The sequence below is a fragment of the Phocoena sinus genome, chromosome 11, assembly GCF_008692025.1.
Source record: "Phocoena sinus isolate mPhoSin1 chromosome 11, mPhoSin1.pri, whole genome shotgun sequence".
Lineage (NCBI taxonomy): Eukaryota > Metazoa > Chordata > Mammalia > Artiodactyla > Phocoenidae > Phocoena > Phocoena sinus.
This window is the reverse complement of record NC_045773.1, coordinates 95,913,623-95,926,768: the sequence shown is the minus strand read 5'-3', so window position 1 is coordinate 95,926,768 and position 13,146 is coordinate 95,913,623. Positions and strand designations below refer to the sequence as shown.

The window sequence follows — 13,146 nt, the reverse complement described above, 5'->3', positions numbered from 1 at the left end:
CATAGCACAGCCATTTTTTTATAACTCATGGACCGAAATGTTCTTTGAGTGAAAACTATAAAAGCCACGAGCATTTTGGTTCTTTTTTTGTCCAAATAAATTCAAGAAACCACTAAGCACTAAATCTAGATTTTTGAATTGGATTTTAGAGAGGTGCCCACAGACAGCCCTAAAGGGATGCGATTATGGAAAGAGGAAAGGGATCAGAATTTCTGCACCCAGATGCCTATGGGTATCGTCTCCTCCTAAATAGGGACAGGAAAGACGCTGTGACTTAACTGGGAGACACGACACGACGGAGGATGGAGCAAACAGCTCACATGGCAGAACTTGGTGCCAGCTCTGAACGGCGCTGACCCAAGGCTGCAGCAGGGCTGTCGCTTCAAGAGGCATCAGACCCATCAAGGGTCTCACCCAAGGCGAGAGGGTGAAACAGAGGAAAATGGGCAGAAAACGAGTTCCAGGATGACACACTTTCTTAGCTCTTGGTAACAAAGCAGGGAGGAGAGTTCTTAACCGGACGCTCCCCGGAAGGGTTCTCATGTATGGGACCAAGTCCGCAAACTCTGCGGCCCCCCTGCTCAGCACCCCCGACCCCACTCTCCCGTGCTCCTGCCTGCTCCTTGCTTTCTAAGACATGGTTCTATCCTCTAAAGGAGACTGCGGTTTCCAGATAGAAAGGTGGACAGGATCCTAAAGGAAGGTAAAAGAAGGATATGCCAAAACGTAGGGGTCAACTGAAATTTACATCAACGCCTGAGTGTCTTTTCTTCTTTCTTAAGAATCTTGAGGCCAAGTCATTTTACTAAACTTTTCAAGTGACTCTGGGAAAGAATCAGATAAGGATGTCTGGGTCATAAGATTTTAGCCAAGACCATTAAGCGATAATCCAACCCTACTCTCCATTTCACAGTTGAGGGGACTAAAGTTCAGAGGTCATTCAGCTCGATGGCCACAGGGGTGTGAAGGAGCACCTCGGTTAGCGGGGTCCAGCAGCCCATCAGGGCCCCCCCTTCCAGTGCCACGTTGGCTACACGGTGTTTATAGGCTACACAGTGAGACAGATTAACTTCACAAGTAAATACTTCTCTAACTTCACAAATAAATACTCCTAAAGAAAGTCACTTCCTTATTTGAGAAACAAAACTTGAAATCTGGGTATCTTATATTTTGGGGGCGTCCCTTTCACACTGGCAAGCCAGTTCTGGGAGATCTGACTGTATCTGGTTAAATGAAGTTATTCACTTGGAGCAATGTGAAGTCGTTTGAAAAGACGGTGTTTCCAATGGCAGAGAAAGCCAACGTAGCAGTACGTTGGTACCACAGTCTTTACAGCACCTTGATGACCCACTCAGGCCTTCTGAGGGTCAGCCTGCCCTGGAGCGAGTGACTGCAGCCGGGTGGCGGGCACCTCCTTGCTCGTTAACTCAGACTCCTTGAGCGTTGAGGCTGCGCTCTGGATCTGAGGTGGGAGCCTCTGGCAGTGCCTTTCATTCTTCCTGACCAACAGGATGCTTTTTAGCACACAGGGTTCTGGAGAGCTGGAATTGCTCATGAAGCGTTTAAATATGCCCTCTTATTTTAGGGCTTGGCGACATCAACCATTAGCTGGGACGTAAAAGTCATTAGCTTCAGAGTCAGACAGACGTGGGCTCAAATATCAATCCTGCCTCTTCCTAGAGGTATGTCCCTCAGCAAGTTCACTTCTCAGACCTCAGATTCCTCCCCTGTAAAGTGGAGGCTGTGACGAACACCTAATGAGACCATTGGGAGGGTTGGATGAGATTATGCACGTAACGCCCCTAAGGTGCAACCAAGCTCAAAGGCACCTGCAAGTCACCCCACTTTAGATCTAAAACGATTCTTAAAAGAAGTGAGTAGCTTAATAACACGCTGAAACGTGAAAACGCTTAACTATTCTGAGAAATAACTGGTTTAAGCACACCATGCTTTAAGAAAAGCAAGTATTATAAAAATTATTCAGATAAATCCGATGTGATTATGGCCTTGCCAAGGGATTTGTTTTGGCTTCAAAATTTGATCGACTGTGGGGTCCCTTTAAAGATGGGACTCCTTGGTGCCGTCACACGTTGCTGGAATCACAGCTTTGAAGGGAGACGTACACGTCCCGAGTGAGTCGCACCTGCGCCCCTTAGACAGGAGCAGGGTGCCTCTCTGGACGGGGACCTGGACAACAAGGCTCACGGCACAGCTATTTAAGAAGGCACCCAGCTCTGCATTTTGCACAAGGGACTCAGACAAGTCTGCTTGTAAAAACGCGTTCAACCAATAGTCAGTTTTACTGTCAAATCACCAAAATTCCGTATTCTTTTCTCCCCCTCACAAATAGAGCATCATCTACTGAGCCAGCCAACATACTACGTGTGATGCTGACCTAGTCTCTCCGATAAGCACAGTCACTTAGCGTGAAATCACTCGGGAAGGAAGGAAGATTACCTCTGTTTGCTTCATCGTGAGTTTGTAAGAAGTTACTAAATCGTTGCATGATCTATGAGTTTTATAAGCAATTGCCACCAAGTTTGAAGGCCTCGGCATTGACCAAACAAAAAAGACCTTTGTTCACTTCTAGGGAGGTGTTAACGGTTTGCTCATTCCACTGGCATGGGTGACTTAACTGGGAAGAGATACTTTTCCTTTTTAAAGTGAGGTCATAGAGCCCTTGAAATGCTCAAGGACCTTGAATTTTGTGTAAGATTTCAATTTTATCTTGACTCTTGAGGGTGGAGATTTTAGGTGAACAATCACTTCTTTGCATACACTAAAAAGCCACCGTACTGAGGGAAAAAATTCATTTAAATCAGGATTTTCTTTATATAGGAATGCATAATTCTGGAACAGGGTCATATTTTATTGAGTTTATAAGCGAAGAAACTGGAGGTACCCTCTGCCCTGTCAAACTCTGATTCTCCCCAGCATTTTTGAGGGTGTGTATGATTTTGTGTGTGTGTGTGTGTGTGTGTGTGTGTGTGTGTGTAGGAAGGGAACAAAGGAATGTGAGGTGAAGTCAGAGTTTATCTTCTCTGGGAGCTTTCATTTCCTCTTAATCTATTTTTACTTGTTGGTAGACAAATCATACTGCTAACATATAGCTGTTGGTTTGCTGGTACGTGAGTGTTGTTCTGGGCAACCAGATTTCGCAATGCTTCACATCCCAATAAGGGAAGTCCTCAGTTCCCTAACCAATGGCTTTGGGTGTGTGTGTGCCCGCATGTGTGTGTAATTTATGATGACTCAGTGTCTAAGAAGGCACAAACATTGTAGCATAAACTATTTATGGTTCTTATATTACCTTTCAAGGAATGGGCCTGGAAGACCTGATTAAAATCTTTGAATCATTTCCTGCCAATATTCGGCTATGTCTCACCTTGGAAGGTAGAAAGGTCTTTAAAGATGATGTCATGGGGTTTGGATAAATCTTACTGTTATTTGAGTTTACTGAGTGCCACCCCCAAAGCAGTACTTGCCCAGTCCATCATACACACTATAAATGTGGGCCATTAAAATTTTAATAAGCCTGTGTGCTCCCTTGAGATTAAGTGAAATTACCACATATTTTGGGACCACAGAGGCAGGAGAAACTGTTGGGGTGCAGAGAAAGCTTCACAGAGGAGATGAACATTGAAATGGGTTTTAAAGTATGAATAGGAGTTCACAGGTAGCACAGATGAGGAAAGGCAGTAGATACATAATAGCATAGGTAAAGGAAGCACTGTTCCTCAGTGGGAAAAGTGTGGTTCTCCTTTTTAGAGGACTACAGACGTGTTAACTAATCTTGTTGTCTAAATTTGGCAAAATGCATAAAAGTTAGGCCCTCAGAAAAGTTGAACGTGACATCATGCTTTGGATGCTCATTTGTTGTGAACAGAGAGTTAACATTTCAGAAAACAGATGGTGACACTCTCCAAGACCCTTCTGGGGGAAAATGACCATGTAATATCTGACATATGTCGTAACAGACTAATGAGCTGGACACGGGATTTGACTCGTGTGTGATTGTGAAGGGGTGATAAGATCAGAACCACTTTTCAGCTTATTTAAAGGTCAACTCAAATTAAATGCTTCGTTTCTCACTTCTGCCTGTGCATTCACTCGTTATCTGTGTGCTGATGGTTTACTGTGAGCTTGGCCTATAGCAGTAAAGAGACAACCATGGCCTCTGCCTGCCTTAATGGAATTCATAATTTAGCCCCAAACTGATCTTCAGAAGGATACAAAGCAAATCTAATTCCACTAGTTAGAATAAAAGCGACATGTCCAAAGAATAATCAGAGAAACACACGTAATTCCCTGTGAAGGTCAGGCACAAAGTGGATCAAGTCAGGTGGCAGGTTTTGATCTTTGAAGGAGAGAAATTAAGCTCTTTTAGACCTTTGTAGACCTTATGCTTTTGATGTTTGGGTCTAAATCGTCCCCTCCAAACCACAGTCCCATATTAACTACAATTTTGCCTTTAAAAAATCGAGGACACTTCTTAAAAATATAATTCAGCTTTTCAAATTATTGGACTATGAGTAATTCATTTAATTTAGAAATGCCTGTGAGTTCTTGGCAATCACAGGCATATTTAGAAGTCTTTGCAAAGAGAGAAAAATCTAACCTACAAATTGTTTTCACATGTAATGAAACAGTTATGACATCGAAATGTGACAGTTAATGAGGTTGACGTTGTCTTGTTTCCTGCACGTCTGTCTAAACGTTTATTAATTTCTATTTTGAAGTTTTCGTGTTTCATATTTCGGAGCCAAGACTTTTTATTCAGTGCTCCAACGTTCTCGTAGACCTCCGGCATTCTGCCCACAATGCCTAATGGATAAAACGGCCCTGCACACAAAACCTAGAGTGAAAAAGACCAATGAAATTAAGTCAAGGTGTCAGTGTATATGGTTTCCAGATAACTTTGAGAGTTCTTTCCACCCTGTACAAAATTTCTGGAGAACCAAAGAGGGAGCCGCACACTCAAAGAGAACAGCATATATGTTAGCAATAAGGTAGTTGCGTATTCAGTGCAGAGTATGAAACACAAACAGGGCTGATCAGTTCAAAATAAACTCTGAGAAAGGAAAGAAAATCAAAGCAAGGGGCACTAATTTTTTTTAAGCCCCTGCTTTGCGAAACTCTGTTCCAGGTCCTTTCCATACAGTGCTTCACTGAGTTCTCACAGCAACCCTAGGAGATAGTTATGATATCCCCATTCGACAGATGAGGAAACTGGTCTAAAGAAGTTCAGTAACTTGCCAAGGGATTAACAGCTACGAAAGAAACAGAACCAGGAGTCGCCCTCACCCCAGAGCCCAGGCTCCTCTCACAATCCTCATGCTGTCTTCTTGTTTCAGGAAAGGGTGGAGATTATATGATTTTTCTTTCTGTCTCTAACCACTGATTTAATAAGCGATGAATCTCATTTTACGTGGATAGGATGCAAGAAGGTGGGTGGGGGCTGGAGTTTCCCAGACAGCAAAGTTGGAGTGATACAAGGCAGAATTCACTGTCTTTTTTTTTCCTATGTGATTCATTAGTAGAAAAAACTGTGGTGGATAAAACTTCTGAAGCCTGCAGTCTGTAGCAACATCAAGGGAATCTTTAACTGTGGAAAGTCCCGAATCACAGATTGGCACATATCCAACCCCCTTCATGGCCCTGTAACAATGCTTCTCAAAGTGCAGTCCTGGACCACCTCCCCCAGAACTATCCCAGGAGCTTACTAAAATGCAGATTCCCCAGCCCTGGGGCTAGACTCTGGGGGGGGCCTGGGAATCTGCATCTCAACTCACCTTCTCTAGCTCTCTGGGTGATTCTTACGTTCCCTAAGATTTTAGAACCACACTTTAGTGATTCAGAACAAGATTCTACTGCATCCTCTTTCTCTCCTTTAATAGCTTTTAAGGACTCTGACGTAAGCCACCAGGAATGTCCAGTTCTGGGTTCACCATCATTTTACAGATGGGAAATTAAAAGAGAAAAACGGGTATGGGGCTATTTACTAAGTCAGCAAAACTACTACAATGAGAACTCGAAACAAACCCTGCCGGATTCCCCCCCCCCCCCGCCCCGTACCGAGATTAACTCTTGGAGCCTTGCCTTAAGTCATTAGTACGATTCTAACCCATTGAGAAGGTCTTGGGTCAGAAACGTCACCGAGGGAGATGTTGATGGAAGTTTTTAAAGCAGCTGTTTTTACTCAGAAGGTTAAAATCACCTGTTAGCAGCCAAGCCATCTCCACTACAAAGGAAGGAAGGAAGGAGGGAAGGAGGGAAGAAAGAAAGGGGGAGAGAGAAAGAAAGCAAAAACAGGGGGTGGGAGAGAGAGAGAAAAGAAGGAAAGAAGGAAGAGAGGGAGAGGAAAGGAAAGGGTACACCCACTCCCATGGGGCGTGAGCCAATGGTCCAGTGGACAGGATGGAGGCGGCAGCCTGAGGACCAGTGGCACTAAGGTGACTCAGGGCGAGGTCAGGTGTCCTAGAGAACACGGTGTTTGTCAGGGAAGAGCCAGGACCGTCCGTCCCCTCCTGCCTCACCACGTTACCACCTCAGACCCCGACTGCTCGAAGCGCAGCACTCGGGGCACTGCCTACCCCTGAGCTCTGGTCAAGCCTCCCCCAGGTCTGTGGCATCCCCTGGGAGGGCTGGCAGAGTGCCTTTCCGGAAGCTGGCTTCCCCCTACAGGAACCACCTACCTCTTGCTAAACATAAAACCTTCCACTGATTTTAGAATTAAAAACAAAAACAAAAACACTGAGTTCAAGTGCCCGATAGTAACCCCGGCACTCCAACCTCTATCGAAGGGAAGGTGTGTCAAACTCTCTCCCCTCTAAATGGATCAAGGGTCCAGGAACAAACCTGAAGTACAGTTATAGCAAATGACATGGCTAGAAGTCCGAAGTTTTAGACTTTTCAGACTTGGAACTAAAAAGGTAGAGTCTAAAGAGAAAAACATGTCACCTTCCTGCCAAAATAAACTGTGATGAAAGCTCAGACCCCACCACCTTTCAGCCAAGCATTTCCCGTGCTGGCCTCCCCTGTCTGCCTCACACCAGCTCCGATGAGGGAGGGCTATCTTTAAGATGTACACAGCAGGGCTACGAATGAGAGAAGTTATTTATTTATAGTCACACCTTTCAACTGTTCTTTTTCCCTCTGGAGACAGAGGCCTGGTTTGACTCTCCCTTTGAATCTAAAATCCCTGGGGTGAGAAGGACTTTGAAAGGTCACGGGCGCAGTCTATGACCCCCAGACAGGGATCATTGTCCCAGGCAATACAAGTCGGAAAACTGTAACTTCTTGAGGAATTCCTCCTAACGTTTATACACTCAGCTTATGTAACACCTGTGCTCTTGAGCAGCGTTTTGTAAAACACGTTTTGTATAAAAGGTGATTTGAAAATACATTCGTGGCTTTGTTATTTAAGGAATCCAACAGTAAATGACCCCCTCCTTTATTTTTTCCAACAGAGGATTCCATTATCATGCAAATAGATACTCCATAATCTACTTGGGACTGTAAATTCAAATGCTGTATTAGGTTTTCGCAAGGCAGGGCACATGTATACGTCATGTTCTAAGCATCAACAGCTCTTTCTGGCGTCCAACTGCATCTTTCCTCTTGTGATTCAGGGATCTTTTCTTGTTCTGTTAAATTAGTCCCTTCTTAATACCAAACCTCCCTGGACCCATCGCAGGCCCTTGGAATTTGCCAGCAAACTGAAGAGAAAAGCCTTCCCCTGCGGTGCTCCCAGGAGCGTCACCTTTGTGCTGGCTACTACCCTCCACAAGTTCACCGGTATTATTTTCTTCACAGCACGATTTCCCCACCTGACATGTCTCCTTACTACAGCGTAAGCATCATGGAGGCCAGATTCACTCTTGAATTCATCACCGTATCACAGGCATTGAAAATATACTAGATGCTTGAAATTAAATCGATTTTCTACTTATCTCAAATTGTTAGGGCAGTGAAAAATGTGGTGCCTTGTACCACTCAAGGGAGAAAGAGAAAAGACTGGAAACTGAGTGCAGCGTCCAGGTCTAAAAGCAGGTCTATCAGAAATTTGGAGAGAAACGCTTGACGATGCACTGTGACCTGGCACGGCTCGGGAACTCATGATGGTGATGGATCAACAGCACCTGGCACAGGGTGGGCGTTCAAGAAGGTTTTGCTGACCAATGAATGGAAAAATAATACTCAAACTAGGGTATTTAGATATTCTTACTTCTTGGAAGATATACTTACTACTTTGATGTACTTCTTAGAAGCTTCAAGTTCTTATTTTAGGAGCGCAAACACACACACATACACGCTTTGAGTACAGTGGAAAAAATTAAGAACAAAAATCCAGTCTGTTGTTCACTCACCTTTTTACTTAAGTGGGGACCATTAGCCCCTGCAATGCCTCTCTGCACTGATGGTGGCACTTGATACACATCTTGTTCCTGGGTACCATGGCCAGTGGGTACTTGGTAAATTCCCTGATTTTGGTAGGAAGGTGGCACTTGGTAGATGGTGTCTCGAGGGGCACCCTGGAGGTTTGGCATTTGATAGAGCTTCTGTTGGCCAAAGGGCTGGTGCATCAGTCCAGAAGTAGGCGGGTCCTGACTGGAGGAGGTCTCCTGCACGGGGCCAATCAGAAGCTTCACCCGGTTGCCCGGGACAATGCCTTGCCGACCGTGTAAGGAGCAGAGCCACCATCCTTCCAGTCCTCCTGTGTTCTGCTCTATGACAGTCAGGATGTCTCCCTTGCGAAAGGCCAGCTCCTCAGCACACTCTGGGACGTTGTCGTATAAGGCCCTTGCCATAAGATTCTAGGAAGGAAAGAACAGAGGGAATCCACATTAGAATAGCAGCTCAGTCCCTTTAACACCTAAAGCCCGTGCTCTTCCTGGAGAGAAGAGAAGAATCTGAACAATAGCCTGTAAGGAGAAAAACAGATGGTGCAGACAGAAGACAGATCCATACATACTGCGTCTGCCACCAATGACATCAGACCGCCTCCTTGGAAAAGCTCAGCATGCCACAGAGCGCTTTCTTCCAGCAGTACAAGCTGTGCCCAGGGAGTTACGAGTAGCATGGCTAAGGGTTAGAGAACGGTTCATTCTACAAAACATTTCTCTTCCTTTCTTAAACCCGGTCGAAGGAATAAAATATTCCAAGATATTCAGATGTACTACAACAGACATCTCTTATTTTGTTAATATATTGGAGGTAAAATAAGTCAAAGAAAATCCCCAACAAGCAGCACAAGTGGCATTGATATTCAGTGTTAAAATGGAAACAGAGGTACATGGATCTCTGACTCGGCAGGGCGTAAAAATTCTTATTCTCAGTTGATCAAGAGGTCATTGGATACGTGGAGAATCTACAAGCAAGCGATCTTTCCACGCGAAGCAAGCGTGGAGTGTAGTGTGATGGTAAGTCTACATCTCCAGATTTGATCGCGGGGAGCTACAAAGAAGTTACCCCGCGTAGGTAGATAGATACCATCGCTTCCTCTTTGGTCTTTTATTCCTACCTTTCCCGAGGGCCCCTCCTCACCCTGCCATTTTATTTCCTACTTCTTGAATCTCACCATTCACATAGGAAAGGCTCTGCTTTCCCCTTTCATGGGCCCCAAACACTTTCTTTGTGTGAAGGCCTGTCTGGCACTTTCAGTACTAAGCAGACAGCCAAAGTAGGCATTCAGCAGAGAGCGGGCAGGCAGTACATGCTGACATTCTTGGAAGCCTTTCAAAGGCTCCAAAGATTTCATTTCTTGGCATCAGTCACATTTCGCAGCACGATGGCAGCCATCACCCCATGCCTGCTCCTTCCCAGCACACAGAGGAGTCGGGGAATGTTGTAAATTCATAGCAAGCCGTCAGAAGACTCAAAGCGATCTCTCTAGTGCTTCGCTAGAAAGTTGGGACGCACTAGGTGTCACTGTGACGATGATCACTTGTGGGGAGGAGACCACTGATTGGCCGGACTGTGTTGCGACTACACATTCGTGGCACTTGGGGCTGTTGTTGTTTGGACTTCTGCCCCCTGTTTTCTTCTCTAAAAATGTGGATTCGATCTTTCAGCTTCATGCTTTGCATTCCTTTACCACTGACATCCGTTAATCATCTCCCCCTGTAATCCTCCCCGTAACCGCGGGTCTTGCATCGTGGGCTGGTTCTCTGCTGTGGAGGCGCTGTGCCATGGGAGGGTCTGCCCCCAGTCAGCAGCTGGGGGGCTCCTACTTTTACTGTTAACCACAGTCCTCTTAGGCAGTGAGGAAAGGAGATGAAGCCCTAGAGCTCAGTGCCCAGGAAGCCTGGTGATGCTCTTTAAGAATAAGGTTGAAGTCCTTGTTCTTGACAGTTTTCTGATCCAGGAAGTCTGTGATGTGTACAGGTGAGCAGTAAGGGAAGCTAAAGGGATACTGAGGGCTTTGGGTTCCAGGTGAATGTTTTACTTAGTATCTATATTCTAGGAAGCTCTGTGTTCCTTCTAACAATTAAAAGTCCACATACTGAAAGATAAAACCATACAGCACCGTGTCCTGGTTTGAGGAACCATTTAAGGATGTGTCCTAATCCTAAAATCTCTTGTTTCTCTTCTTCCATTGTTTGGGTGTCCCGTTATTGAAAGAAAAGTCATCGAGTTGAAGAAGACAAGATGCTGGTCCTTTGTACCTAAATGATCAGAAGGAAATTACTCCACCCAAGTTGTACTGTGATGATAGAGCAGGAGGTGAGCTGACGGCTCTGGTCTCCACCCCTTTCTCTGGGGCCCATTCAACAACTGGGAATGGCTGGCAAGGAGGCCCTGTGGTGAAGTCAGAAGTGATAGGGGTGGGACCAGTCCTATGGGAGCCGAGGGTGGAGAGCTGTGCGATTACACTGGCTACCAAGAAGGGAAAGAAAAGAAACAGAAAACAGTAGAAGGTGAAGGACCACAGACCTCATCAGTATACATGAACTCCAGGCATTCGGAGTTGGGTCACGTCCACGGAGCTCCATCAAGCAATGAAGTAGAGCCCCAGACCACGCCCGACTCGAGGCAGATAGAAATCCCTGTACGAAGGCTGCTCTGGATGGTCTTCGTCTCCTGTTCCAGTGACCTTCCCACCACCAGCTAAGCAGCAACCTGTTTCCAGACAGGCCTCCAGAGCTGCTTCTCCAGGAAAACCTGGAGAGCCTCTTGTGGATGCACAAGATGATCACAAGGTGATTTCTGACTAGCTGTCCCCCACCCCCCCCGCCCACCACTCCCAGAGATTGGGATTCAGAGAGCTTGGCAGCTGCTAGTGGAAGCACCCGGTGCCAGCTTGACACCCCACATGCTGAGAGTTATTCTCAGCCTCGGGTGAATGGGAATAAGTTATTTAATATCTGTGCCAGCTACAGGGAGCCAATGTCTACAGCCAGCCACTCTCCCACACAGGAGGTTACGGCTCCTGAGACCTTCAGAGAACACCTGGACCTGACCTCCCTGTTTTACAGATGAGGAAACAGATCTGGGGCGGGGGGCGGTTTATCATCTGCCCAAGGCCACACCGGTGGAGTCAGAGATGGAAGAGAACTGTGGTCTCCTGGCTCAGTTCTCTTTCCAGAGCTCTAAGCCACCTTAGCTCTACTACACAATGTCCTCCTAACTGGGCTCCATCCCATTTTACGGTAAAGCTCTGAAGGTGACCATTCCTTTTGTCATGTCTATGGAATAAATCAGTTCCTGGGGTTTGGGGTCCTGGCTGTGTGACCCGGGCAGGTTACTTTTCCCCTTGGCACCTTAACTTCCTCATCTGTAAAATGAGAATGAGGGTAACATATCTATGCCACGGGTTTGCAGTGAGCATTCAGTGAGTTAATTCAGGTCAAGTACCTTAACATCGCGGGAGACTTGGGAAGGTATGACTATTTATTTAATGTGCTGATGGCGCTTTGATCTTCGGCTTCCTAGCGGATCACCTCCACAGTTCTCCATCAAAGGTTGGTTCTATTCTAATGTTGTTATTATATATATTTTTATACACATCTGATATTTCTCTTGCTCACAATTACGCTTCAGGAGAACTGTATCTTGAAGCAGTACTTCTCTGAATTAATAATGAGTTCTGCTCACTGTAACCTCTTGTTGAGTATTTGCCTCTAAACAACAATAACGAAACTATTGGCTGCATTCAAGAGACAAAATAATATGGGACTTCCCTGGTGGCGCAGTGGTTGAGAGTCCGCCTGCCAGTGCAGGGCACATGGGTTCGAGCCCTGGTCCAGGAGGATCCCACATGCCGCGGAGCGGCTGGGCCCGTGTGCCACAACTACTGAGCCTGCACGCCTGGAGCCCCTGCTCTGCAACAAAGAGAAGCCACCGTAATGAGAGGCCTGTGCACTGCAATGAAGAGCGGCCCCCGCTCGCCGCAACTGGAGAAAGCCCGCGCACAATAATGAAGACCCAAAGCAGCCAACAATAAATAATAAATAAATAAATATTAAAAAAAAAGAGACAAAATAATATGTTACTAATATAATTAATAATATTATTATATAAATATAATTAATCAATTATATTAATATAACACTATTTGAATTATTATATAATTATATTAATTATAATGATATATCATACTAATATTACCACAATATTATTCATATTATATATTATAACATTATTGATATTATATTATTATTATTACTGGACAAATTATGGATACATCTCATTAGATTCCAGAAGAGTACAACCATCAGAAAGTACGGAATAACACGGGGTAAAGAGCTTGGCTTTTGAAAATACTTGGGGCAAGAGTTTACTAAGGAGATAACAGCAAAGTTAACTTCAGCCAGGACACAAACCCTCTCATTTAAAAGTGCACAGGCAGATCAAGAGTTAATTTCTCCGGCTAGGACAAGGCGGAGGGACCCTTTCCTTCAGGGCAGAGATGTGATTCCTTAAGGCCACAAAGTCAGAAGGTGATTATCTGAATATCTTACAAAAACCCAGGAGAGGCAGTCTGTCTATTCAAGACCTACTCCTTCTCCCACCCCCCCGGGATATTTATCTCCAGGGCAGGAAAGGTCAACACAGAAACACAGCAAGGAAAGATAAGAGAGCTCTGTAATCCTATATCCAGCTGGATGGTTAGCCTCCAGAGGCTGGCAGTTAGAAATGCAGCTA

General features: G+C 45.3%; 1 protein-coding gene across 3 annotated transcripts in view; it reads right to left on the bottom strand.

The window, feature by feature from the left end:
* NEDD9 (neural precursor cell expressed, developmentally down-regulated 9) overlaps positions 1-13,146 on the bottom strand; it is a 298,143-nt gene that overhangs the window by 17,381 nt on the left and 267,616 nt on the right. For all 3 annotated transcript variants that reach the window (XM_032647489.1, XM_032647488.1, XM_032647490.1), the window contains one exon: positions 8,370-8,816. In XM_032647489.1, the coding sequence (XP_032503380.1) occupies positions 8,370-8,816 (447 nt within the window). The remainder of the gene's footprint in view (positions 1-8,369; positions 8,817-13,146) is intronic.